We start from the raw sequence: 22,628 nt of genomic DNA on the forward strand, positions 1-22,628 counted from the left end.
CGGCGACCAGATGGCAGTCTGTTACCGAGCCTTTAACCCCCCTCCATCCATCGACCCCAACCCCCCACACACCCCTCCTGCAGCACAACAGCATCGCGAAGGGCCAGTCAGCCTGTCCTACTGTGGTACTGTCCATCTTTCACACACACACACACACACACGCACGAACACACACACACAAACACACACACACAGGCTGCACTTTTTTCTATACACTTTTCACGCACGACACATGATCTCCACGCAGTATTGGCGTGGGTACCCCATCTGCATGCCTGTCATGGGTCCATGTTGTTAGTGTCCAACTGACACAAACCATTCTCGCCCCCCTGTTCGGAAACTCCGTGCTACGATTGTCTCCTACAGCTTGACTCCTGGATATCTTAGCGTCCAAGCTATCATGAGATGCTTGTTTATCAATATTATATGGTGATGACGAAACACAAAGCTCAATCTGTCCGTGGAGATGAAAGATGTCTGTCTGGAAGAGCAGATTGCAAGGCTGAGTCTACCGCATGTAGCAGTAGTCTTACTCTGACACGGTGACAACCCTCCAAGCACATTACTCGTGCAGAATTCCAAATACAAAACTGCATAATCTGTGAAAGCAGTCATTCAAAGGTGAAGGTCCTGCAAATGGATTTCGATTTCAAAAATTAGCAGTCAGCTTTATATTTTTGTTGTATGAACTTTCAATGGTTTCCACCCTGCACTTATCATCACTGCCCTGCAGTCTGAGTAGTGGGTTTTAATGGGACAATAGGTTGTGAATGTTTGCTACAGTTTATATGGGGGGCGATTCTGTTGTGCATATACCTTGAAATGAAAATAAAGTCCACAGAGTTGAGACGTGAAGGTCACCACATGACCTCGCTGCGCCGCTTGAGAGCCAGGCTGCCCTGAAACTGAGAGGCACACTTGCTGCACGCGCCCCTCAGCGGCCCTCTGGGATGCAGGGATGATGAGGATGATGGGGGTTGGGGGGCTGGGGGGGCTGGGGGTGGTACACTTCTCCTCAGTTTTTGCTCTTACGGTTAGAGTCCTCTTTTGTCTTTTCAAGCAAATTCGGCGTCGGTAACCCATCTGTGCCGGCCGGATAACAGGGAGCCTTTGTCTGGAAATGTTCCAACACTTCATGGGAATTAAGAGTCACATGCGGGCGGTGGGATGGGGGACAAACAGCGAGCGGGACTCCACCTGACTTTTGCCGCAGCGTGATCAGAGCTGAGAGAAAACGGGCGGGTCTGGAACAATAGAGGACACCATATCCAGCTAGAAGATCTGTAAAGAGCGTTTGCACTCCACATAAGACCATCAGCAGGTCTGAACTGCTCCAGTGACCAAACTGAAGCAGCACGTGTTGATATAATGTGTAAAGTCTTCAAAGTTTGTCCCTTGTTCTTCTCTGTATGTCATGAAAGACGCCGTGAAGACAGCACTGCAGTCTGTAGTGCTATTGTGGGAGTAAAACAGGTCAGTTCCCATAGTGAAAGGAGACGTTAATGTGACGACGTTCATCAGGTTTTACAAGCTGAGTGAGAAAACCATCTTTTGACTCATTTTAAATGGAAAATATTTTGTAATGTTTTGGTTTGCTATTGATCACCTGGCCCTTATGCCCAATTATTAGAAGAATTTGGAGACATTCTGATGATTAATTATAGGTGATTTCAATATTCACTGGAATAAGGACTTCCCTCTAAGTGAAGCATCTCTGGCACGTCTTGATATTATGGTTTCACTCAGTTTGTTCATGAACCTAATCCTCGCTGCAGTGGTCAAACTCTTGACTTGATTCTATCTCAGTGGATAGCTGTTTCTGTTCTGACTGTCTCTCCTGTTGCATCTGTGGTGTGTCAGGTCGCAACACTAGCCTGTCCTTGTTCTGGTGTTAGCTTCTAAAGCAACCACATGGCTCCTTGATCCCCGACCAGCTTAACTTTTCTTTGTCCTCACTAGCTTTAAGACTGCTGTGCTTCAACCTGTACGAAAGCAAATACTTTTAGCAACTTTCAGCCCACACCTTTAACAGTGATCTTTTTTAACCTTTCCATCCACTTTCAGGGCCGGCAGGCCACTGAAACTGAATTTAATAAAGTTTTAAATGATCTTCTTGTATGGATTGTGGATTATGGAGTTAACCTCAGTACCTCTTTGTATTACTGGATCTCAGTGCGGCTTTTAAAGACATTTATCATATTTCCTCCTTGACCAGCTTGAGAGTCAATTTCGGGTCTCTGGTTTGGCTCTGCCATGGTTACGGTCGTGCCTATCTGAAAGAACACACTGTGTTAATAGTAACACTACATCAAAGATTCCTTATGTGAAATATGGAGTACCCCAGGGCTCAGTTCTCTGCACTCTGCTCTTCTATCTTTAATTTTCACCTCTTGACAAAATTCTATGCAGCCATGGGCTTAATTTCCACTGCTACACTGATGATATTCAGCTGTATGTGCTTATAAAGGAGAACGACCATTCACAAATTATTAAATAAGAGGTCTGCTTCTTATTCTTCTTTGAAAAACTGGATGTTGTGTAACATCCTGCTCCTAAATTCTGCTAAATGCTGGTCATTGGTCCCACTCAACATAAACGCCACTTTGATCAACAGTAACTCTCAACAACTGTGTGATTTCTTAACAGCCAAGAATCTTGATGTCACAGCTGATCCCACCGTCTCCTTCTGTCAGCACTTTAAAGAAAGCACAAAGAAGATCTTTTCATATCTTTCATCCAGACATTGTTACATTTTGTTATTGGACCTGCCTCACACATATTACACCAATTTTAGCTTCCCTTCTTTGGGCCCCTATCCTCAGATTAGAAGTGCTTCTGATGATTTACAAAATTCAAAATAGACACACCCCTTCATATCTGTCTATCATGGCCGTTTCCTCTGGAATAACCTCCCAGTCTGGCTCTATTGAGGTCTTTAAATTCAAACTTAAAACTCATCTTTTCACCTTAACTGTCAGCTAGCTGCTTATTACTTTGGGCCTTTGGCCTGTTAACCGTTGCTATAATCCTTCAAGCAAGTCGGTCTCAGTCTCAATTAATTTATTAAGATGAGCGATGACAGTCCATGTTTGTCCTGCTGCTGAGGAATACTGTAAACTTTCTGAAAACCACAGCATCTCTCTGACCCTCTGTTTCCCTCTTTCTTTCTCTGTCTCTCGCTCTCTCCCATCCTGGGACCTCTCTTTTTCTTCTGGTTGTCGATGCTTCATTCCACATCTTTTGGATCTGGATCTTCGTCGTCCAGGAGATTCAGCCTCCCCTCTTGCCTCACCGTCTGCCTTGTGTACATGTTATTCTTGTCTCTCTCTCTCTTTCTCCCTGCATCTCTCTCTCAGTTTCTCTGATTTTACTATCTATAGCTATGTGCTTGAGTAAAAACCACTGACAACATTTCTCCCAAATTCCAAATAATAATATTGTCATTTAGAGCATTTATTTGTAGAAAATGACAAATGGTCAAAATAACAAAAAAGATGCAGTATTTTCGGACCTCAAATACTGCAAAGAAAACAAGTTCATATTCATTTTTAAACAACACAATACTACTGTTTAACCTTAGGAAGATTCAGGAATCAATATTTGGTGGAATAACCCTGATTTTCAATCACAGCCTTCATGCGTCTTGGCATGCTCTCCACCAGTCTTTCAAGTTGTTGTTGGGTGACTTTATGCCACTCCTGGCGCAAATATTCAAGCAGCTCAGCTCTGTTTGATGGCTTGTGACCATCCAACTTCCTCTTGATCACATTCCAGAGGTTTTCAATGGGGTTCAGGTCTGGGGATTGGGCTGGCCATGACAGGGTCTTGATCCAATGGTCCTTCATCCACACCTCGATGGACCTGGCTGTGTGGCATGCAGCATTGTCCTGCTGAAAAAACAATCCTCAGAGTTGAGGAACATTGTGAGAGCAGAAGGAAGCAAGTTTTCTTCCAGGATAACCTTGTACATGGCTTGATTCATGCGTCCTTCGCAAAGACAAATCTGCCTGATTCCAGCCTTGCTGAAGCACCCCACGATCGTCACCGATCCCCCACCACAGTGGGTGCAGGACACTGTGGCTTGTAGACCTCTCCAGGTCTCCGTCTAACCATTAGACGGAGGCATTGGGCAAAGCTGAAAATTGGTCTCATCAGAGAAGATGACCTTACTGCAGCCCTCTATGGTCCAATCCTTATGGTCTTTTGCTAACCTCCGCCTGGCTCTTCTTTGCTTCTCATTGATTTTTCTAGATTTACACGACTTGAGCCCTGCCCCTAGGAGCCTGTTCCGAATCCTTTTCTCCATGCACTTCACTCTAGCTGCCATTTGCCATTCTTTTTGTGGGTCACATAATATAATCTTATCGTTGCTGAGGGACATCTGAATGAGTTCACTCTCATCCCAGTCAGTGGAGAGTAGTTTTCATCCTCGGCCAGTCTGTAGCTTTGTTGTCCCCAATGTCTGCTTCTCCAACTTGTTCTTATGAACTGCTGTCTTAGAAATTTTAAGGATGGAAGCCACCTGACGCTCACTGTATCCCTCTGCCAGTAAAGCCAGAATAGAACCCTTCTTTTCCTCACTCAAAACTTTTCTTTTTAACTTTTCAACTTTTTGGTCCTATTGCAAGAGGATAGTGATAATCACAGCATTGTTTTTTATACTTTTTTTATGCTGATTTCAGAAATAATTGCAGTGGTCTCTTAATTGTTTCAGGGGCTGTATGTTCTATTGTGCATCCATAATTTTGTCATCCAGATTGTTGTTATTTTACTGTGTTGGTCTATTCTGGACACATCTAGTCCAGTCTTCTATTGCTCTTCCTGAGGTTTCTTTCATTTTTTCCTCATAAAGGGTTTCTTGAGGTAGTTTTTCCTTATCCGGATAAAGGGTCAAAGGAAAGTGGGTGTCTTATGCTGGACAGATTTTAAATCCTCTTGAAGCAAGTATGTGATTCATGATATTTGGCTGTATGAATAAAACTGACTTGACACGACAGATAAAAAGTAGTATAGTCAGAACTGAAGCAGCAGTGGCCAAGATACTCTGACTCTATAGTATAGATAAAGTCCTAAAAACACTGGATTCTACCATTTCCAGAATGCAACTCAATAGCAGCTTTCATTAGACCCTCCCTGCATCTTTTATACCCGTGTTTTTCAAAACTAGTTTGTAAGGTAGGATTTCTATTAAAGGCTGAGGTTCAAGCAGAGATATTTGTTCAAACAGAGGTACAGGACACATTATACAACCATTTTCATTGGCTCCTGATCAGTAAACTGAACCTGATGTGTAAAGGTTTGTTCTCTCAGATTAACAGCCTAAAATCAACCCAGAACATTGCTATTGGGCAATTCTGGACAACCCTGGAATACATCCAATGACCATGTTTGGTTTGTTTTTTGTATGCCATTTACATCCCAGCATTTTCCCAGCACCTGAGCAGGGTTAAGCAGACATTTGTGCTTTTGTCTTGCATATGATGGCAATGACACAGGAAATTACTTATTCCACAACTGGTTAAAAAAAAAAAAAAACGTTCTAAACTACAAGCGGGCTTTTATTTATGGTCAAAGATCAAGCGGATCCCATAGTTAGTGTTTGCAGACTATTTATTTGCTTGGAATATTATAATCATCATCTGGTTTTCATTTATCAGTGTTTTGAATAATCTTAATCTGCTGCAAATATGTTTATGAATTTCATCTTTGTGTCCTCATTAAACTGCTGAGTGTGAAAGAGGTGGAACAACACTGATGGACAACCAGACAGCAAAGCTAACTGTACTATGTTTATAGTTTAATGCATAAAGGACTGCAGCTTTAGGAGATACCAGCTCAGACCACTGAAGCCTCAGCTGAACTTTAGAATGCTTTTTTGCACACCATTTGTCCTCCATCACTTCATCTGAAGTTGCACTAAGAATAGATCTCCTCAGATCTTTGATGCACATATGGATATATGAGTACCGATTAAAGTTAGACATTAAAAAATGTGCTTTTAAGGGGCAGAACTGTGGTTTTATGTACAGTAGTTGCATGTCCTTTGCATTATTACTGACCATATTCCACAGAATACCATAGGTTTTCTTATACATTATCTAACGCATAGGGAGCAACTGGTTTCCACTCATCCCAAAACAGTTTCCCAGAACAGACAGTCACAGAGACAGAAAATGTGCTTCAGATATTTCCTTGCTGTTGTTGGTCCGTTCAACAATCCTCCAACATTAAAGATTTATGACTCGTCTGCCGAAAGACTGTGCGTAAACAACAGTTTCATCAGATAATCATACACGTTGTGAAAAGGAATAATTTGTTTGTTGCGTTTAAAAAGTTGTGGTTCAAAGCCGGGGTGTTGGGCCATCTTTGACTGCACCAAAGAGTCCATATTCTCTGATGCATTACTGCAGGAGAATAATCTCATGCTGAATAAAAGTGGAGATTAGGGTGCTGTCTCAAACGTGTTCCAGGTGACTGCACATTGATTTTCATATTATATAAGTGAATAAAAAGTATTGGCTGCTTAAAAGCTAAGAAACCAAACTTCAAGTTCCTCTTCAGAATAGGTTTACCTCCTGACACAGTGAACAAGCGATATTAACTTTGTAAGATGCCCACATTGTAATCAAATATAGATACCTGAATAATGCATTATAGGCCGAGAGTTTCTATGAACATGCATAGTGCTTTATGCTGTTTTAAGTTTACAACTACTTTGGAAAGACAAGTATTAGAATGGGACATTATCATTCTGCTGATGTTTAATGAAATATTAAAAAACTTATTAATATGATGAATTCATGATTGCTGGAGAATGTCACAGCTGTGCACAACATTTTCTGCTTCATGGAAAATGATTTTGTTTAAGTAATTGTTGTCTTTTCACTGATAGACTTTTGAGTATGACTTCTATCCAGTAAAGTCTAGAGGGAGGGAGGACGTTGAGATTATTTATAAAACGTGCTTGTGTGAAAGAAGCTACAATAAGAGACATATACAACAATAGGCTGCTTAAACATGAGGGAAACAGAGTACTCATTTCCATTGTCATTTGGTAAAGGTATAAACTCAGGATACTACTTATACTGGAGACAGTCTGACTACCAGTTTGCCTGCTATTGACAAAACTACTGAGAAACAAGAGTGTGTTTATAATTTGTCATTATAATTCACAACTGCAGTCGTCCCAGTGTGTGTTCCGTCACACAACCAGTCCAACTTCTTCCCACCACTTTGGCGGCAACCAGAGAGGCGCCTCAAATCAGCAACAATAGAGCAGCTGCTCATCAGCATCAATGGCTCCGGCTGACCTGTGGCTTTATGCGTTTGCGCGCCTTTTTTATTCCTTTCACATCACTGAGATTCCTCCCGTTAAGACGTCTGGGTTTAGTGAGAACTTTGAGCTCCTCAGACCACCATAAAGGAAAGGATTAAACGACACAACCATCTTCGTCAAGAGTACATTTATTGAAAAGACTTTCTCAATGACAAAACACCTCAAGTGTCACAAAACGTGTTTTTCTCACATGATGTCAATGAATAATAATCCTATTTAACACATAGTGTTTACAGACTATTCTTTTGCACAGACCAAAATACTTTTAAGTCCAGCGTGCAAACCTCAAACAAAATAACCCCTGGGGTTTTACAAAAGTGTTGTCTACAACCCATATCTTTGAAACCCCAAAGAGGATTGCATTTAAAAACGTTCATAGACTTCGGGTTCTTTGAGATCTGTGCTCGTGCAGTGCTCTCTGGCATTAAACGCAAAAATGAGCCAAATACTGAATTTAGTTACAATACAGCAACTCCAGCAATTCTTAATCTCTAATTCTACGGTTCTAGGATAAATAACACCACAATATAAATAACACTCGTGAGATAAATGTCCATCCAATCTACCAAGGTCTCCACATGGCAGCGCTGACAGCGTGTGGTCCTGCAGGCTGCGCTCTGCTGGGGGCCACTGCGCCGCTGCCGCTGTGGGACTGGCTCTCCAGTCTGGAGCCGAAGCTGGATTTGAGGCTCTGGAGTCTCTGTTGGATCTGAGGGAAAGTCCTGGAGCCCTGAGCGCAGCAGTTCAGGCAGGTTGGGGTGACGGTGGCGGACGCGGACTGCTGGACGAACTCGTTCACACGCCGACACGCGTCCTGATCCAGGCTGGTTTTGGGAAGCAGAGCGGAGACGCGCTGCAGGCAGGCTTTGTAGCCTTCTCTGTAGCTGTCTGCGGAGTCTGGAGGGAGAAGAGAGTTGATCAGTGGGTGGAATTTCAAATTGCCTTCGAGCTCAAGTAAGAAAGTTTGTGCAATGCTGATCGCAGCTGAAGAGACGATGCTCACCTTTGACAGGAGTGGAAGGAAGGTCTCTGAGGAAACGGACGGTCATTTCCAGAATGTCAGCTTTCTCCAGCTTGGAGTAGCGCGCGTTGTCTTTGCCAACCAGAGGAAGAATCAGACTTTTCAAATGGCTGAGGCTGTCGTTGATACGAGCACGTCGTCTCTTCTCCAGCAAGGGTTTAAGAGTCTAGAAAAAAATAGGAAAGATCGTTATTCAGTTGCACTTTAAAAAGAATCAAATCAGAAAGCACTTCCAGTACCACGAGCTCCTAGACTTCCTCTCTTTCTTACCTTTCTCAGTTCGTTGGCTTGTTTTCTCTGGGCCACGGTGGACCTGACAGTGAGAGGCTGGTTGGCCTCAGTAGTGATGCTGGGACTCATGTTGTTTGCTTGTTGTTGTGTTTTTGAGAGCAGATACTTGCTCTTGGAGCGGCTGAGCTCAAGTGTGCTGCAGAGCTGGAGAGCCTCCTATTTATGTGGCTCCGGCGCGTCACAGGGGAGGGAACACAAGCCATCGTGTCGCGGGGGTTGAAACAGGGGGGCGATGCCTTTGGGACATGAGCGGAGCTCCTGTCTGGACCATCTGGTCCCATCGGGCCCCTGCGTCTACCGCTGGTATGCGGACTTTCGTGATGATGTTGCGCTTTATTGCGTTTAAAATTTAAAGCTTTAACGTCCATCAAAGATCTAATTACGCATTCAGCACAAACAATATAACTGCTGTTTTTCCTTCGTATATCAGACAACTGCTCTCTTGGAGCTCTCTACAGTAACGATTTGCTTCTTTTTTCGCCTGGCTTTGATATTAAATTGACCCTCTTTTTGCTTATTATCCTGTTTATTTCTGCATGGGAAATTCCCCAGAAACGAGCGACCAAATCTCCCAAAGATCATCTTAGTTTGATGAGATAACTGAACGTTGCACTGCTACAAAACGTTACATGAAAATCATCACAATACACACATATAGTCTTATTTGTGTTTATGCGTATGGACTGGACTTGCTTAAGCGCCACAACAAAAGAAACACAGAACCAGATGAGTGATTCTGAGGTGACAGCACTAATCTATTCCAACAACTAATAAACCAGATACCCAAGCCACGCTATGTATGGATTTACATCTGCTTGTGGACCCTCAGCAGCTTGTTTCCAGTATCAACAACACGGTGTTTACCTGGAGCAGTGGGGGAGGAGACTGAGTGACGTGGACAACCTGCAACGCAAGCAGAGAGGTGCGTCTGCGTAGAGCGAATATAGTCCATCAATATATTGTCTGTATACGAGCCGTGCAACACACAAGCCTGTCTCACCCTGCTGGATAGCACGGTGAGGAAAAAGGCCAGCGAGTCAGTGAAAGCCTGGAGCTATTTGAAAGCGATTTAAAACCCCTTAAAAATATATGAACGCAACATTAAATGTAGCACTGCAGAAGTTTTAAATTCAGACTAAACAAGTTTTGTTTCAACATCACCGAAGAGTTTCGGTCCATCTCTGCTGCTGACCCCTGAACCAAACAGTGCAGTGAGCTGCCACTGGGATTCACGCGTGCGGCACGCGCCACCAGCGCGCAACAGATGGGAAACCCCCCTCTCCTCTCATCTTCCGTCTCCCCATACACACACACACACTCCTCTGTCTCTCACCGCTCTGCTGCTGCTCCCACCAGCATCCCGGCTCCTGCCCCTGAGCTTGTGCCGCCTCACCATCGATGTGCTACAACTAAATTTTTTGTCTTTTGTCTTTGTCTTTTGTTAAGAGGAGCCTTGGCTCACAGGACATAAACACAATGGCGCAGTTAAAGAGCGATATACGAATCCAAACAGGTTAAACAGCACTCCACAGCAAGATACAAAAGAAGTCCTAAACCAATAAGGCACATACGGAATTTATATGTTTAGAATTAAAATGACGACGTAGCCAAATGCTCTATAACCGATCTTCTAAACCAAATTCAATGCTTTGTGCTGAATATCACTGTACAGCACGTTTCAGATGGCTTTTACGCACGACATTTACGCACAGAATTGTTTACTGAAGCACTTCCAACCTGCTGAAACGGAAAAACAAAGAGCGGGAACAGGTTCGACATAAAGAATCATCCAATAATTCAGCTGAAGTTTCTTTATTTACAGGTGGAAACAGATCTGTATTTCACTAAGCTTTTTGGTAAAGATAACGCTGCTCCGCGGCTACAAGCTGTCCAGCTCTAGCTTGAGGGTTTCAACCCTCTTTTTTTTGTTAAGCATTATAGATGCGCGGTTTTGCACGCGTCCTGCCCCATGGGGCCCCAAATAACTGCCATCAAGTCCAGTCTGGGAACGGGTCCTTCGAGATAAGACCAAAAAAAAAAAAAGTTCAAGAGAGGCTTCGGTTGGGACCCTTTTTGTCCTGGATTCAGCGTGGGTATCCATCTGTGCAACAAGCCGAGAACACAGTGATCCTTTGTTGAGGGACGTATGGAAAAGTGGATTCACAAAGAATGTTCTAGCAACTATGGGAAAGAAATACTAAAGAATTGTTTTCTTCCAGTTAAACTCGAGGCTACTGAACTTTTGTCAGATTCAAGTCGGATAAAGGAAAAACTTGTGAAATCTTTTATTATATGTTATTATCATTATTATAAATCTGATTATTGAAAATCATTGAAAGTTTAACAACATCAACAGTTTTTGACAAGAGCATCTGGAACTAAAGGTGAAAAGGGAACATGTAGCCTATGTTATGTGTTCCCAGAAAACAGCCTGAACGTGTAAATCTTAAAGTTGTGCTTAGCGAGAATGTGGTCGTATCCACGGCATGAGACTGACACGAGCCAAAGCGCTGGGACAGATGGAGCCTGCGCACGCTCATTCATGCGTGAAACCAAAAGCGTCGACGGACTCTCCGCCTTCCTGAAGTCCATCGTCTGCATCACGGCTACACGGAGGCTTCCAGACATTCGGCTTTCCCGGCCTTCAAATTGTGACTATACAGCTGAAAGGCTGTCTGGCATCCCACGCCAAAATCTACGCTAGCATTATTTGCAGCATAGTGAAGCATCTGACTGCTGGCTGGTGTTGAGTCCTACAGCTTCGAGACAAACATGTCAAGATGGATTGAACTTCCTGTTGTTCCCAGTTTGTGATCAAATCCTGTTTAATTCTTTTAAAACGTCCCTTTTTACCACTACAAGACCGTGAATTTGTAGCGTTCTAATCTAACAATCTAATCTAATTTAATCCTAAAAGGTGTGTTGTGTTTTACCTGCTGCTCCCCAACTGTCATGGCTGTGTTCTTGCAAATATACAGTAATATAAGGATATTTCAAACAACTTGTTCCACAGAGTAGGTCTGTTTCCCCTGTTCTCCATGAACCAGGCTTTACATCTGGAAAACAAAAATCTAATGACAGGCTGCAATGACATACTTTATTTCCATTTATTGAAATGTGTGAAATTATTGAAAGCATATTTTGTGCATCACTTACTCTGAGCTGCTCAGTCATTGACTTTTTAAAAAGCCCATTAATACAGTCCTGTGAGAGGGTAAACTTTATTTAAACACCTGTAGTGCTAAATAATCTGATTGGCAAAAGCATAAACGTGCAGTTATCTACAGGTTAGCTCTATAGGTCACTATATCTGATTTGGCGTGTTTGGGAGAGTCTAAGGGGAAACAACAGAAATGTAGATAGTTTTTGTAAAGCCTGTGATTTTTTTTCTAAAAGATGAGATTCAAGATTTACTTGAACAGTCAAAATCCTAAATGGTCGTTGCTAATAGATGATCAGAAATACACTGAGGAGCAGAATGGTATTTTCTAAAAATATTCACATTGACATTGGTGTTTGAAAAACAGTTTTAACTTAAGAGGCCAAAGTATAAAAAGCAACTTGCTCAGAATTAATACAAGCATTTGAGCTGGGCAAGTTAAATAGTTTGCTGAAAAACAGAGTCATGCTTTAACAGGCTTTAACTGTCGGAATCAAGTCCAGTATCTGCAGTCACTCCACTGTGCCACCTTTGCTGCGTCTCATGGTAAGTCTTAAGTCACACCTATTCAGCAGATTGATGGGTAGACAAAGCAAGCGAACAGTCATGTCACGAACCTTGTTTTTGTTTGAGAAAACGTTAGATATAAAGACTTTAAGTGATAAAACTATATTAAAATCAGAAAAGAGGGCAATCAAGCAACAAAGACAACAGTGAGAATGAGGAGATGTCAGTAACTACCAACATGTAAAGTTTTCCTCAGGATTTGTGGAAAATGACCAAGAAGTAAAAACCTGTGTAGTGTAATATACCCACACAAGGGGAGAGTAGCTGATCTCATAGGGAAAAGAGGCTGAGCACACAACTCACAGCCTTTAATACTGCAAACAGGCTCACATTTCAATAGTAATGTGTAAACACTGCAACATTTCAATATGCTTTGTTATTCTCCCTCTGAAGTTTGCTCTTTGTTCTAAGAAGCAACAGATTCATCTGCACATTGGTGGAAGATGTGCAAATATACCCCTCTTTCCACCTGTGGACACTTGCTATTGGTGTGACACTGGGCTGATTTCTGAAAGGCACCAATGAGTTCATCACCAATTCACCTTTCTAGATATTTTTGCCCTTAAAAAAAGAAATGTTTATCTTAGACTGTTGAGATGATGGTTTTCTTACAAATGATCTGTTAACATGAGTGGATTAAAATCACCACAGTCTCCTGTCAGTATGAATCCATCTCCATTCTCAGTTTGTTGAACTAACAGCAGTACAAGCAGCTGTGTTGCTATTCAAACTGCTTGGACAGGGATTTCCTTATTAGATGCATTTCTACCAGAAAAGGGATCTTAACTGACTGCTCCACCTCCACCTCCACCCGACTTTTAATAAGGTCCCAAAGCTGAGAAGGCTTCCTGGGAGGATCACAAGTAAAGAAATTGCCACGGACTACTTCTTTCTTCAACTCCATTAACATGACAGAACGCAACATGAGCACTGATATCAAAGTCATGGAGAAAAAAAGGGGGGTATCTTCGAGATATTTTAAGGGTATACACTCCTTTCTGTGGCTGCCTCTTAAGAACTTCTGCAGCTTTGCATCTCTAATCAAGAGGGGTCAGGTGTGGGTGACTGGTTGACACTCTTGCTCCATGTGGTGGTACTTGTAAGGGGACCACTGTCCATGGTGCTGAAGAGGGTGAACGTGCTCTGACAGATGAAAGCAGTCTGTTGGTACTAGACTCTGGCTGTGAAGTTACCCATTCCAGCCATTCAGTGCATACTGGGCCCCATGTACCCATCTCTACCACTGAAAGAGGCTCAGGATAATAAACACAGCAAGGAACTGGCACTAAAAATGGTATCTTACCTACCTGAGAACCTGTATGAGGTATGTGTTACTGAAATGGAGAAGGGATTTCTATGTTTGGACTTCATCCTGAGAGGAGCTAACTATGTCTAATGAATGAGCCCTCCAATACCAACAAGTTCTACAATCAGTCTGCAATCATGGAAAGGGACATTGGTCAATATGTGTTTCAATAGGAGATACATAAAACGATGCACCATCTTAAAGTCTTACTTACTCATGCACTGATTATCTCACCCTGAGTCAGAGCCTGGAGATAGATGTAATTTACAACCACTAGCCACTTTAGGTACTATCTGTACAATCTAATCCAATACAACCATAAATTCTACTTTCAAAAAGGTGAACTCTTCTTCGTGTTTATCATTGAGGTCATACAGGGTGGTGGTGCTGTACTAAAGCGAAAGGAAGGTGTTTCTAAAAAGTTACTGCCCTCAGGTATGTAAACAAATAATGTGCAAGCTTCATAAAAGTAGAATGATAGCATTAGATTGTACAGCATGTCACTGCTTTTAGCTGTAGGTCGGTTATGTGTCAATATCTTGAACTAAATATCCTGATAGATATCTTCAGCTGAAAACAATCAAACAGACAGTGGGTTGAAAGCAGAGATGCTCTTTGTGTGGCTGCGGGGGAGGGGGGGGGGCATCTAAATGTAAAAAAGTGCATAATTTGACATTTTAAATAAAAAATGATAAATTTGTTTGGAAATGTTGTTCCATAGCGTCGTTTTGTACTGTTTGCTTGTTCTGTCAGAGCACTGATGTGGCATCGTCACTTCTCGCTCTGGGGAAGCTAAAAAGGAGACCTATCAAAACTTCCCGAGAAGCTTCCCACGCCTAAACCAACGCTGTTTCCATACAGCATCTGCCGCACCGCGGTGGAAATCCAAACTTTGTTTTCATTTCCTGCATCAAGTCCATTTCGACGTCACTGGCTCTGCCCCGAAGTCTGCCTCAGCATCCCTAAAGGTCACGTGGTGAGCGCGACGCTAAATGAAACAAAAGATGCTGATGAATTATAGTAACCTGATCCTAAAAGAAAACATCACTGATCAAGCAGCCCGAGTGACACAGGGTGGTTTAAACTGAAACAAAGGTCCATCCTATCCTCTCCTTACATGCTGTGCTCTGTGCGGGTTGTTTGTTTTTCAGGGATATCACACCAAAGTCTTTTGGGTGCTGTTGGAAATACAAAAACACCATCGAAGCCAGAGCTGAACACCAGCATCCAGCATCATGTACATCTTAAAACATGAAAATCAAAATAAGCCGCAAAAACGCAGACACAAACAAACATGGATGCTGACTGAAAGGTCACAGATTATGGTCAGATCGTTGTTTCTTTGGGGAAATGGTGGATGAAATACGCAAAGAGATTTTCACGCACACACTAGTCGTTTTATAACTTTGCAGACGCTTTGCCGCCCATTGTCTCTGCTCCCTGTTCATCACAGGGCAAAGCGTCGTTTTCAGAGGCGGGGAGACCTTTCTCGCCTAATTGTACACTGCATAAATCAGAGGGATAGCTCAGACGGGATTTGAATATCAGACCAAGCCTAACCAAGCCAAAAGCCAAGCTGCAAGGCAAAGCACACATCTGGTGGCGCGCATTTGTTGTGCTCTTCAAAGTTGACAAAGGTAAACTCCAAACGTCGCGTGAAGCCTTCCTGTCTCCAGCTCCAGACACCCCCCTCATTCATGCGCCCCAGTGCGCAGCCAGCAGCCCAACACTCGATAAATGTGTATGGATCGTGATAAACGCTAAAACAGAGACCCTGCCAAATACTTCAGAATAAACTGCTGTTGTTCATTTAATCTTTTTGTAAAAATTGGACGCTGTTAGGGATCGGACAGCCCCAGCTCCAGGCGAGGTGTTGACAGGCAGGACAGGCGGCTTGTTGGCGGGTTTTTTGAATATTGGATTTGTGATTGAGGGGGATCCATTGTGCTGCCATATCAGGGGCACGAGAACAGCACGAGCCGGGCGAACAAAGGCAGCAGATGGCTTTCCTGCTCCCATGAATTATTTTTGAGTTACAGAGACACAGGGACCATTAAGAGTTGTCCAGGGGGGAATTAAAGAGTGCGGGGGTTAATCACGAAAATACATTTACATTAAGCTATTCTATTCACAAAGTGGTCTGCTGATGAATGGGCAGATTTATTTTATGCTCTAAAATTGATCACTCATTTCAGTGCTTGTGGAATAAAATAAGAATAAAGGGGTCGCATTTGCACAAACAAAAAAGTGGTCCTTAAGTCCTCAAGATGTAGTTGAATAATATAGAGAAGTAGAAAATTATGCACATGTTGCTATCTCTGCCTTTTCTGGACGAAATCGATGCTATTTTTATTACATTTTGCATTGAAAAGGAATCTGGCAACTGCAAATAAGCAGTTAAATGTCTCTTCTTCTGGTCTAACTACTGTTTCAAACAGACTCAAGCTTGCAAATGCACTTTTTAAATCAGCCTGCAAAAACGAAAAAGAAAAAAACCCCTACCCTTTTAGAGTTTTAAATCTTAATATTATTCCATGTTTTGTATGTTTCTCTAGCTGTTGCATGCTCCTGCACAGTCCTTCAAGACTGCAGATGAGTCAAGCCATGGGAGGGCGTGGCCTGCGCGATGTGTCCGCCCACAACGTCCACGCGTCTCCGTCCCTGAGCCCCAAACCTCGTGTTGGAAAAGGGCGCTCAATACGACTGCAGCCGTCAACCAGCGACGACCTGCAGGCACTGCCTGGGCTGCATGGCCTTTAAATGACAGAGGGACGTCACAGCCTGGTATGTTACTTTTTCTTTTTTTATGTAATATATTAATACCTATCTGCGTTTTGAACATGCTAACGTTTGTGCAGTATAAAGGACTCAGTTAAGACAGTGATTTGCATGTACTCTCAGCTACTTATCCTTACCTATCTTAGATTGCTGTTTTAATATGGTAAATGTTCATCCTCTCATGAGTAAAGTATTTTGCAGTAGGTTAATTGATGGTGTCTGAGCTCGGGTAATGAGATTTGTCCAACATGCTGAAAATGACGTTAACTGTAACACGTGACTGTAAATGTTTGGATTAGACTTTATAATATGGCGATGTGCATATAAACAGCTACTTTATATCTTTTATATCTCTTGCATGGGGAACAGCTACTCTGTCTCCACTGAACGCTGTACAGTTATTTGATGTAGGCCACAGTCAAATAACATCAGCTGCGACAGAGAGAAACGATTTAAACTCTGCACCTGACCATATTTCCAGTAAAATGGTATCGCACCAGAGTGGCTTCAAACTTCTTTGACTTTTCACTGCAGATGTTGCATTGTTTAAAACGCCTGTCTCGTCAAATCAGTCGCCCCGTTTCTGTCAGTCGCTAATGAGCCTGAGTGTGAGAAAGTTTGACCGAAGAAATTCTCACTGCACCTCACGGATGACTGCGTCTCTGCGGGAGAGACACCACGCCTGCACGGTGAGTTCAAGGCTGACAGGAGGAGAGAAGGAGCCAGGTGAATTTCAGAATAAGATGCTGGGAGCATTTTTAATTCCAGCTTTTGCTATTATGCTGATGGATGTTTCTAGAAATGTGTGTGCTAGTAAGTACAGGGATCATCATAAGGGAAACAACTGGGAACTAAAAGTTACCATGAGTATATAACTATGAGTTATAAACGTGTCCCGATCCTTATTATCTGTAACCCTGTAATGTGTGTGTGTGTGTGTGTGTGTGTGTGTGTGTGTGTGTGTGTGTGTATGTGTGTGTGTGTAATATATATATTTCAGTAAGGACCATGATAGAGACATTTAAGTTCTGATATCTATTCATGGCCTGAAATAACCTCTGTATGAACCATAAAAGATGGAGGCTTGTAGACTTTTGATGTAATTTAGGGTTTGGAGGAAAAAAGGGGGAATCTAAATCACTCCAAAATTCAGCTAATATGAATAACATCACCACATAAAAATGCAAAGTGAACAGCTACAGTGTAGACAGTAAAGACAAGTATATATATGTGTATATATGTGTACATAAACAGTAGCAGACTAATATCAGTATTTCAGAAAGCATCTTATTGTACTGGCTACCCCAAGCCAGATCTTTTGAAGCTGCAGTGTTCATTCATTCATGAAGAGTTGGATTGGAGCTGGATCAAATAATCAAATTTATCATAAATGTAAATATCAAGTATTTTAGAATTGGATTTACATATTTATGTTTACATAGACAATATTTTCAAGTGACTGCTTGTGCTTGTGAGATATATATATATATATATATATATATATATATATATATATATATATATATATATATATATATATATATATATGTATGTATATATCCTAAATTACCTTAAGGTTGAAAGGAAGGACAAAGGAACAAAGAAACACAGAAAGATGAGGGGAAAGATGCAGCCTAAGTTTTGGGATGGGAAGATGGAGAATGATAAATAAAGTCATTTCATCTCTTTGTGTGTTTTGGTCTTCTTTCAGCTGCTTAATAAAGGTTTTTTTGTCTGGTCTTTTTTTTTAATGAACAGTAGGCCTAGGCCTATAGATACTATCAATTATGATGAACAATAGTGGTGTGGATTTTATTCTTAATATTATACTTCCTAAACATGTAGCTGCCTAGCACTATTATTATTGTTGTTGTTGTTATTAGCATCAGTATTTTAGATAAAACAATAAGGTATGATGGTTGAACATAGACTGACGGCATTCTGCCTGCACGCGCCAGGGTTTACTCAAGCGAAAGCAATTATACATTATGGCACGCGCCAACCAGCTGAGCCGTTGCACATGGGCGCGAGGAGCTGCTCTATACTATAGGCCTAATGTGTAATTCTGTCATAACCTTGTTATAAAGGTGGTTTTAAAAAGCCTGAAGTGGTTATTGAAGATTTGGTGGAAAAATATTATTATTATTATTATTATTATTATTATTATTATTATTATTATTATTATTATTATTATTATTATTATTTTAGCCAGCTATGAACAGTTTAAAAGATCAATTTTAGGCGTGCAGTCGCAAGCTGAATAGCTGAATTATTTGCTTTTCAATGCGCTGTTTCTTTGCGTTTTCTGGACTGTAAACAGAGTAGGGGTTATGGACAGCATGAACCTGAGCAGAAAATGTCCTAGTTTGAATGTTCCCGCGCGGCAGCAGATGTGACCATACAATAGACGGGGCCCACGCCTGAATAATTGAGTCCAATTTGAATAACTGTCGCACGTCTGACGCGTGCAAGAAATCTCCCAGTTTTCCCAGGCTTTGTAGGAAAACCGTTGGCAGCCCCGTTCCAGTTCAATAGGGATTTAGCCTCTCATTGCTTGAAGTAGGCTGGTGGGAGCGTCTTTAGCGAACCCTGGGAAAAAAGTCCGGATCACCTCCGCATGATTAAATCCTCTGTTAGTCCCGTCATTATAAGGCTACAAGGCTGCAGCTGCACCAAAGACGTGTACTTCTCAAATGTCTGGTACTCTTTAATCAAACGGATCAATGTATGAATAACTGATAAATAAACATGCGCACAAAAGACAATATGGTTGAGCCAGCAAGTTTAAAAATCAATGCAACGTTTCATACAAAAACAGGCTATCTGAATTTCAAGCGTTGTGTATAGTTTATTTCTTCCATCACATTTTTTAAAATACCTTGATTTTTTTAAACAAACCGTGCGTCTACTCTTTCCAAAATTCAAAATCACTCTGATAATTCAAGTCATTTGGCTATATTTGTATCATTTGATTTTATGATACTGAAGACAAACAAGGCTATTCCTTGAAAACTAATAAATAAACTCAACCAAACAGGAATATTATGCTATTGTTCAAATACATATTATGTACATATCAATTAATAGGCCTACACAGAGCCTATATTTTCATCTGAATGTAGTCCTGTCATTCCTGTAATGCAAGATAAGTATGCAAAAATACTCCAGGCTTCAATGGCACCGATGTAGTCCCCCTCCTAAATCGTGTTAGAGACTTATTATTGTCCACTTCCTTTAGGGAATTGTACTATTAGTCAGACCGCTCGAGGGAATTTCCCCTCTCCTCCCCCAAATCGGCGCGCGGTGTCTGTGACAGTTGGACCGGTGCAACAGATGGGCCAGAGAGGCACGCGTCGAGCACGAGACTCATCCATAACACCCCCACCCCCCACCCAGAGCACACCCACCCGCATTAGGCAGAGGCCGCTCGAGCGGAAAACTCAATCAACCTAATCTGACAGTGAAGAGGCAGAAAGTGCAGAAGCTGCTGCGAGGCCGCAGGTTTTCTTATTATGATGTTTGCTCTCAAATCATCACGTGAAAACATTCAAAAAAGGTCATATCGATATTAACCCATAAACAAGACCGAACAGGAGTGAACTACACTGACTTGAACTTAAATAGCCCTCCTATTTTCAGTGTGGAAATATAAACATTCAAAGGAGTGAAATTGGCCCGTTGTTTTGATAAAGGGACCCCTCAGCCTACAGTTCTTGTTATTAGTCGTTATCTGGATATTTAGTGTCCTAATGTGAGTGAGATAGCTACAGTGATTTAAAGACGCACATAATAGAAGGTGACTTGACACCTGAACACCTCCTCAGGTGAACTGCACCTTGATGAATATGAAGCTCTCCTGCCACCGTTTGGTGATTAAAAGTATTACAGTTCACTACAACGTCAGGTTCACGGAAGTATGAGAACACTTCCCTATAAAACTCTGTCATTGAAGACAAGGTGAAAACAAACTAAGATCATAATGTGTGTAGTTTTTTTTAACAGAATATTTATGTACTGCCAGTGGAAGTCATTATTGAGTTATTTGACTGGGTGAGTGAAGTGTAGGCTAAGACTATTTCTCTTCTACACACATCCAGAGGTGGAAGGCATACTCAGCTCCTTCACTGAAGAAAAAGTATAGGCTCATACCACAGGCACATTTACTGTGGTCCAAGTGGGCCTAAGGTCCTGCATTCAAAGCTTTACTAGAGCAAAAATATCCGTGTCATCAGCAAATTTAAAGTATCAAAAGTAATCATTTTAGAAGTGGTCCAGTGAGTGTTATGGTCGATATCCCATTAGTGGATAATCGTCAGGGAGCCATTAACCACGGCTGAAAACAGGCGTTGTTTTGGAAATCTTAATCTCCAAAGTAACTACGAATGTCAGATTAAAGTTATGTGTTTGTGTATTGAGTATTTTTTTCTCCAGAGTAGACGTATTAAGCCATAGAGATACTCAAGTACATGTTTTGACCTCAACATTAGACCCAATTACACTATTTAAAGAAATGTAATCAGTTACTTTCACCACTGCACAACTAAACATAAAATATTGTAATTATCACCCATTCATCTCCCAGAAGTAATTTGCTCAACTCTCGGTCGGATTGACATGAATCAATTATGCTTTTCTGTATAAAATTACTGATAAATATTAGAGGTTCTTTCTGGCCACAACCATATTCAATTTTAGCTGACAATAAACAGTAGCAAAGGCAGAAAATGCTGAGGCAACATTCATAACGAAATATAGACAGTTAAATAATATAAATAGGTTTTTTATTTCACTGTGTCACAATTAATGTTGCTCCACAACTACATACTGAACATCTACAATCCGTCACTAAACACACAAATGCCTCAACACAAGCGTAAAAAGCTCCGCAGAAGCTCAGTTTTCCAGAGGGCCACCAGATGGACCTCTGCATCGTGCAGACGGTGGCTGTGCAGTGATGCTGCCTTCACTGCCCTCATTGCCGTATGGCAAATTAATGCTGCATGCAAGCAAGGCCGGGCGTGTGTTCAAAAGTGCATCGCTGAATTAGTATTTGGCCGTGAACCTTAGCTGGACCGAAAACCAACCCCGCGGTTGTATAACTTTCTCTGTACTCAGAGGTCTAAGTAGCCAGCTCGAACGGCCCCTTTAACTTCTGAGCCGATTTCCAGAAAGCAGCAACCTGTAACAGGCTCAGCGGTCCTCCCCCTGATGGATTATTTAGCAGGCGCTGAGTCCCACGTCGCCATCTGCTATAGGAAGAAAAACACCGCGGAATATTCTCTGAGGCGCATGGTGCATGTTGGAAAGCGGGGCAAACAAACAAATTCAATACATGTAGTTTAGAGGGACGCAAAAAAAAAACAAACAAAAAAAACCAAACCAAACTTCTGCAACAGGTGTTGAGCATCCTGCGGGCGTCAGAGCGAAGAGAAGCGGATAACTGAGCCACATCGTCGGGTAAACATAGCCAGCAGGTCTGTTTGTCGCTCACTGACAGAATAATGTACTGAGTTTTACTTCGACATGTAAAACGCGCGTGTTACAATGTGCACGGACAGAACCGGATCTTGCTTTTGACCGTTCGGCTCCGGGACGATGAGGAGCGACCGCTGAGCTGTCCCACAGAATAAACCGGGTGACTGAGATGATCTGAAGCTTTGGGAATACAATGCTGACTTCATCCGCTCGGTGAACCGATCGGGCTCATCTCAGGCAACCAAAAGAAGGAGTCGTCCAGTGTGCAGCGGTCATGGTGGTGGAGGGGGACAGGGCGCTGCTGGCCGCGAGGCAGGGGGACGTGCAGACTCTCAAAGTGCAATTAACGGCGAAGGCGCTCACCGGCGACATCAAGGATGTGCTGGGCGCCTCGCCGGTCCACCACGCAGCCCGGGCCGGGAAACTAGCCTGCCTGCGGTTCCTGGTGGAGGAGGCAGGATTGCCGGGCAACTGCGTGGCGAACAACGGAGCGAGCCCGGCGCATGATGCAGCAGCCACCGGCAACCTGGCCTGCTTACAGTGGCTGCTGACCCAGGGTGGATGTCGGCCAGAGGTGAGTGACTTGAGCTATAGTTGGACACCTTGAGGTGTGGCAGACAGTAGCCTAATTCTCTGTGTCCTCTGACCTGGCTGCTATTTCCTGCCAACCCCCACTGCACCCAATCTCCCTTTC

At 42.4% G+C, this 22,628-nt stretch overlaps 2 protein-coding genes across 4 annotated transcripts in view; one reads left to right on the plus strand and one right to left on the minus strand.

Moving 5' to 3' along the window:
* Nucleotides 1-7,894: 7,894 nt before the first annotated feature.
* LOC121613226 (transcription factor HES-2-like) lies at nucleotides 7,895-9,916 on the minus strand. The gene is made up of 3 exons (XM_041946548.1): nucleotides 8,628-9,916; nucleotides 8,340-8,523; nucleotides 7,895-8,233 (listed from the first exon to the last, which is right to left on the minus strand). The coding sequence occupies exons 1-3, from the start codon at nucleotides 8,715-8,717 to the stop codon at nucleotides 7,899-7,901; spliced, it is 609 nt and encodes a 202-aa protein (XP_041802482.1). The 5' UTR covers nucleotides 8,718-9,916; the 3' UTR covers nucleotides 7,895-7,898.
* A 12,292-nt stretch (nucleotides 9,917-22,208) lies between these two features.
* The window catches only part of espn (espin), a 39,885-nt gene continuing 39,465 nt past the window's right edge, over nucleotides 22,209-22,628 (plus strand). For all 3 annotated transcript variants that reach the window (XM_041944975.1, XM_041944977.1, XM_041944976.1), the window contains exon 1: nucleotides 22,209-22,508. In XM_041944975.1, the coding sequence (XP_041800909.1) occupies nucleotides 22,209-22,508 (300 nt within the window). The remainder of the gene's footprint in view (nucleotides 22,509-22,628) is intronic.

Source organism: Chelmon rostratus, chromosome 10 (assembly GCF_017976325.1).
Source record: "Chelmon rostratus isolate fCheRos1 chromosome 10, fCheRos1.pri, whole genome shotgun sequence".
NCBI lineage: Eukaryota > Metazoa > Chordata > Actinopteri > Chaetodontiformes > Chaetodontidae > Chelmon > Chelmon rostratus.

Coding starts and splice junctions, on each gene's coding strand:
- LOC121613226 (XM_041946548.1), bottom strand. CDS start 8,717: ATGAGTCCCAGCATCACTACTGAGGCCAACCAGCCTCTCACTGTCAGG. Junction 8,524..8,627: donor AAGCCAACGAACTGAGAAAG/GTAAGAAAGAGA, acceptor ATTTTTTTCTAG/ACTCTTAAACCCTTGCTGGA. Junction 8,234..8,339: donor TCCTTCCACTCCTGTCAAAG/GTGAGCATCGTC, acceptor TTCTCCCTCCAG/ACTCCGCAGACAGCTACAGA.